We start from the raw sequence: 5691 nt of genomic DNA, 5'->3' as shown, positions 1-5691 counted from the left end.
TTGAATGATTATGATGCACACATATGAATATATATGTTGTGTCTTCTTGTTTTTAAAGAATAAATGGGAGATTAAAATAACTATCTAAAATAGGTCCATGATTTTACCGTATACAGTATAAAATTATCATATTGTTCGGAATGCATATTAAAAGATTAACCTATTTTAGGTACTGCTGTTTATTATACTTTTCTGACACATTTTCATTCCTACTGCACCGCTTCAAACTTCATCCGTATTTCCGTATCCTTGAGCAGTCGCATGAGTTCATCATCCTTCTGAGCTCTGAGCTCGTCAATAACGCGTTCCTTAAAGCCACCATCCTTCGCCGGATCGTCCGGAATAGCGACCTTTTCGGTTCCAACCTGAGGAATCTGCGCACTGTAGTTCATTCCTATGCGCTCCGAATTGGTGGGCGTCACACCAATCTTTTCCCACGAGTCTCCTCCGAAAGGAACCACCAAAGGGCCATTGTGATCCAGTGCCGTTGCTTTGAATGGGTTCGATGGACTACCAAACCCTAGATGGTTCATCGCATCTCTAATCATCTTAGATAGTGATGCATTCTTGGAAGTGTAGAATATCAGTGCAGCCCCTATTGCATGGGAGATCGACCTCAAACAGCGACACACGTGCTTCTTGATTTCCGAATCAACATTCTGAAATGCATCGTACTTTCCTCCCACGATTATAACCGGAAATGGAAGAATTTCAAGCGTGTTCAAATCCTCGTGATCAATTCCCACCTTCTGTTTCATACGCTCCTTCATTTCTGTTACCTCCTTAGCGGAACAATTTTTACTGATTGCCTGCTTCAAACCATTCAGAATGCACTGCAAGTCGGTCCAAAGTCGATCCGGTTGGGACAAATCTAGGACAATCACGGCAGCAAACGTAGCCAAACCATGAGACCGTACCGGCACTTCGATCAACTGATTGGAATTGACCAAGCTGCCGAGCTCCCAAACGTTGCAGATATTTTTCTGAGCACCCTGTCCGGAAGCAGTACGCCGTCCGAATGAATATTCCAGTGCCAACGTGGGACGCGTGATATCGTCTCGATCCAGGAATCGGTTGATGAGAGTCGATTTACCCTATAAATATGGACCATTTGTAATAGACGAACATGTCTTGATCTCATTTGGTTAGGCTTCTTACCGCTCCCTTACTACCGAGGACAAAAACGGTACGTTCGCTAGGTCCCCCAGTCAGGCTGGATTCTTGTTTCATCTGCTCCGTTACCAGTTTCATGGCGATATCCTGGATTGTTTCGTTGGTGTCCGGTTCCATTGAATTTATTGAGTTTAGCTCACTCATGTTTAGAAAGTGATAACACTTCAGGATAATTTTTCAATGGGATTTAATGTAGAACTGTCTGAAATGGACTTTGTAATCTTACAAATAACACGTTTGGGCAAACATTAAAGCAACATGCTTTGTATGTGAAGCATGTCGCTATGGTTACTTAGCGTCCTCGCCTCGTTCAGTTGGAATGTCAATGTAGGACCGTGAGTGAGTTCCTAGTTCCTCGCATCGTTGCGTTATGACGTTGCAAGCTAGTGCACAATGCAAAAAGATAGATAATATGTACTTAAATTAGGGAACGTTCATAAATTACGTCACGCTTTGAGAGGAAGGGGAGTTCACCAAAGTGTCACGACCCATTCAAAAATTTCAGAGGTCCCATATAAAAAGCGTGACATAGGGGGAAGGGGGGTTGAAAATGGGCAATTTTTGCGTGACGTAATTTATGGACGCTCCGTTAGAGATATAAAAATATCAATTTCACAAATGAAAACAAAATGATTTGTGTATCGTAAACGGAGTAGCAAGAATACTACCTTCAGTATCTTTAATGTTAAAAGAAGTAGAGGAAAGTGGGTGCCATTTTTCAATCTTTCATTATTTTCAATGATAAATAGCCTCATTTGTTAGGCTTGTTGGGCTGCAAAACGGTGAATCAATAAGGAGAGCGTCCAACATAGCTCTGGTCCTCACAAGTTCCTACCTCATGCTTCCACGGGTCAAGCGATGACAAAGACCGTCAGAGTTGTGTGCTTAGCTGGTAGTGCAGCCTGGGGCACTGCTGTCCTTTTTACTTCTGCTAGATTGAGGAGGTACGACCCGAGCGTATGTTCACCAAGGAGGTGCGGCTCAAACAGCGTCTGTTTCTGGCATCTAGCGGCTGAGTAAGAAACACTGCACAACGCCCAGCTACATCCAAGGTGGTAGCCCCATCAGCGTGGTCGTCCCAGTGTTCGTTGGGACGTTAAACAGAACTGGCACGATGGCCCTCCGGCGAGACAGGCACATGAGTGTTGAAGGCCCAATAAGCCACCCGTAAAAATCCCCATTGCGAATAACATAGGAGAAAATACGACTCGATACCATTGGCAAAGACCCACGCGACGAAATAAGGACTACGATTGTAAACTTGGAACATGGAATTGCAAGTCACTAGGTTTCCCAGGACAGGACAGGACAGGATAATCTACGACGAACTACATCCCCGCAACTTCGACATCGTGGCGTTACAGGAACTTTGTTGGACTGGACAGAAAGTGTGGAAAAGCGGGCATCGAGCGGCTACCTTCTACCAAAGCTGTGGCACCACCAATGAACTGGGAACAGGATTTATAGTGTTGGGCAAGATGAGACAACGTGTGATCGGGTGGCAGCCGATCAACGCAAGGATGTGCATGTTGAGAGTTAAGGGCCGTTTCTTCAACTACAGCATCGTCAACGTCCACTGCCCACACGAAGGGAGACCCGATGACGAGAAAGAAGCGTTCTACGCGCAGTTAGAGCAAACATACGATGGTTGCTCGCCGCGTGACGTGAAAATCGTTGTCGGCGACATGAACGCGCAGGTAGGAAGGGAGGAAATGTACAGACCGGTAATCGGGCGAAACAGCCTACACGCCGTATCGAATGATAACGGCCAGCGATGCGTAAACTTTGCAGCCTCCCGTGGTATGGTAGTCCGAAGCACCCTCTTCCCCCGCAAAGATATCCACAAAGCCACCTGGAGATCACCCGACCACCAAACAGAAAACCAAATCGACCACGTTCTAATCGACGGTTGATTCTTCTTGGATATAACCAACGTCCGCACATACCGCAGTGCGAATATAGATTCGGATACTACTTAGTCGCTGTATGCATGCGCTCAAAACTTTCGACAGTTATCACTACGCGTCGATGTCGAACGCCGCGGCTCAACATCGAGCAACTTCGTAACGTAGAAGTGGCTCAAGACTACGCGCAGCAGTTAGCAGTGGCCCTACCAACGGAAGAGCAGCTTGGCGCAGCTACACTTGAAGATGGCTGGAGGGACATCCGATCCGCCATAGGTAGTACCTCGGCTACAGCACTAGGCTTCGCGACTCCGAATCACAGAAACGACTGGTACGACGGCGAATGTGAACAGTTGAAAAACGAGAAGAATGCAGCATGGACGAGAATGCTGCAACACCGTAAGAGAGCGAATGAGGCACGTTACAAACAGGCGCGGAACAGGCAGAACTCAGTCTTCCGGATGAAGAAGCGCCAGCAGGAAGAACGAGATCGCGAAGCGATGGAAGAGCTGTACCGCTCGCGCAGAGGCTTCGTGCCACAAGCCGACATGTGCCGAGATAATTACGGGAATATTCTCACGAGCGAGCGTGAGGTGGTCGACAGGTGGCGGCAGCATTACGATGAGCACCTCAATGGCGACGTTGCAAGTACCGAAGGTGGCGTGGTAACAGATTTAGGAGTATATGCACAGGACGAAAGACTTCCGGCCCCTGACCTCCAAGAGATTGAGGAGGACGTTGGCCGGTTGAAAAACAACAAAACCGCTGGCGCAGATCAACTACCAAGCGAGCTTCTAAAATACGGTGGAGAAGCACTGGTGAGAGCACTACACTGGGTCATTACCAAGATTTGGGAGGAGGAAGTATTACCGGAGGAATGGATGGAAGGTATCGTGTGTCCCATCATCAAAAAGGGCGACAATTTGGATTGCGGGAACTACCGCGTGATCACACTACTGAGCGCTGCCTATAAGATACTCTCTCAAATTTAATGCCGACGTCTATCAGCGATTGCAAGAGAGTTCGTGGGGCAATATCAGGCTGGATTCATGGGTGAACGCGCTACAACGGACCAGATGTTCGCCACCCGCCGCCAGGTGTTGCAGAAATGCCGCGAATACAACGTGCCCACACATCACTTGTTCATCGATTTCAAATCGGCGTATGATACAATCGATCGAGAACAGCTATGGCAGATTATGCACGAATACGGATTCCCGGATAAACTGATACGATTGATCAAGGCGACGATGGGTCGAGTGATGTGCGCAGTTCGAGTATCAGGGACACTCTCGATTCCCTTCGATTCTCGCAGAGAGTTACGGCAAGGTGATGGTCTTTCGTGCTTGCTGTTCAACATTGCGTTAGAAGGTGTAATAAGAAAAGCGGGGATAAACACAAGTGGGACGATTTTCACGAAATCCGTTCAGCTGCTTGGTTTCGCTGATGATATTGATATTATAGCTCGCAAATTTGAGACGATGGCGGAAACGTACATCCGACTAAAGAGTGAAACCAGGCGAATCGGATTAGTCATTAATGTGTCGAAGACAAAGTACATAATGGCAAAGGGCTCCAGGGAGGAATCTCTGCGCCCGCCGCTCCGAATTTATATCGACGGTGATGAAATCGAGGCGGTTGAAGAATTCGTGTACTTGGGCTCACTGGTGACCGCCGACAACGACACCAGCAGAGAAATTCAGAGGCACATTGTGGCAGGAAATCGTGCTTACTTTGGACTCCGGAGAACTCTACGATTGAATAAAGTTCGCCGTAACACGAAGTTAACTATCTACAAAACGCTGATAAGATAGGTCGTCCTCTATGGGCACGAAACATGGACCCTACGTGCAGAGAACCAACGCGCCCTTGGAGTTTTCGAACGAAAGGTGTTGCGTACCATCTACGCAGGAGTGCAGATGGAAGACGGGACTTGGAGAAGACGAATGAACCACGAGCTGCATCAGCTGCTGAGAGAACCAACCATCGTCCATACCGCGAAAATCGGGAGGCTACGGTGGGCGGGTCACGTCATCAGGATGTCGGATAGCAACCCGACTAAAATGGTTCTCGAGAGTCATCCGACCGGTACAAGAAGACGTGGAGCGCAGCCAGCTAGGTGGGTCGACCAAGTGGAGGACGATCTGCGGACCCTACGCAGAGTGCGGAACTGGAGACAAATAGCCATGAACCGAGTGGAATGGAGGCGGAAATATGTACAGCAGAGGCCACCACTGCCTTAGCCTGATAGGAGGAGGAGGACGGGGAATATGCCTGCAAAAGGGCAAGCATGGCGATTATGGCATTGTCGAAGACAATGTCATGTAGCAAGCGTAAGCTGCTTGCGACAGTAGCGGTCTCTATACTACGGTACCGATACAGATGATCCGATTTTTTATTGCAGTTGAAATCATTGAAAAACATAGATTTAAACGATGTCATGACTCATTGATGCTTAGTTTCATACCATAAAAGGGAACTTAGGCTCAAACAAATTCTCACACAAAACTTCATCGAAAAAAGTGCATGAAGGATAGAAAACACAATGTGAATAAAAATCAACAACAAGAAACGCACTATCTACAACAGATGGACTGTCCCAGGATTTTCGTAT

At 47.4% G+C, this 5691-nt stretch overlaps 2 protein-coding genes across 2 annotated transcripts; one reads left to right on the top strand and one right to left on the bottom strand.

Moving 5' to 3' along the window:
• LOC109432861 (cytoplasmic dynein 2 light intermediate chain 1-like) lies at positions 1-1711 on the bottom strand. Its single transcript, XM_062848751.1, has 2 exons — positions 1159-1711; positions 1-1094 (listed from the first exon to the last, which is right to left on the bottom strand). The coding sequence occupies exons 1-2, from the start codon at positions 1315-1317 to the stop codon at positions 210-212; spliced, it is 1044 nt and encodes a 347-aa protein (XP_062704735.1). The 5' UTR covers positions 1318-1711; the 3' UTR covers positions 1-209.
• A 56-nt stretch (positions 1712-1767) lies between these two features.
• On the top strand, positions 1768-4356 carry LOC134287035 (uncharacterized). The gene is made up of 2 exons (XM_062848750.1): positions 1768-2846; positions 2883-4356. Exon 2 carries the CDS (start codon positions 2948-2950, stop codon positions 4067-4069), a length of 1122 nt encoding a protein of 373 aa, XP_062704734.1. The 5' UTR covers positions 1768-2846; positions 2883-2947; the 3' UTR covers positions 4070-4356.
• Positions 4357-5691: the final 1335 nt, after the last annotated feature.

This window comes from Aedes albopictus, chromosome 2 (assembly GCF_035046485.1).
Source record: "Aedes albopictus strain Foshan chromosome 2, AalbF5, whole genome shotgun sequence".
NCBI lineage: Eukaryota > Metazoa > Arthropoda > Insecta > Diptera > Culicidae > Aedes > Aedes albopictus.
The sequence above is the reverse complement of the archived record's forward strand: the minus strand, read 5'-3'. Positions and strand labels throughout refer to the sequence as shown.

Excerpts from the sequence above, each read along its gene's own strand:
- LOC109432861 (XM_062848751.1), bottom strand. The coding sequence starts at position 1,317 with ATGAGTGAGCTAAACTCAATAAATTCAATGGAACCGGACACCAACGAA. Across the intron at positions 1,095-1,158 it reads TCCTCGGTAGTAAGGGAGCG|GGTAAATCGACTCTCATCAA; the intron begins GTAAGAAGCCTA and ends CCATATTTATAG.
- LOC134287035 (XM_062848750.1), top strand. The coding sequence starts at position 2,948 with ATGCGTAAACTTTGCAGCCTCCCGTGGTATGGTAGTCCGAAGCACCCT.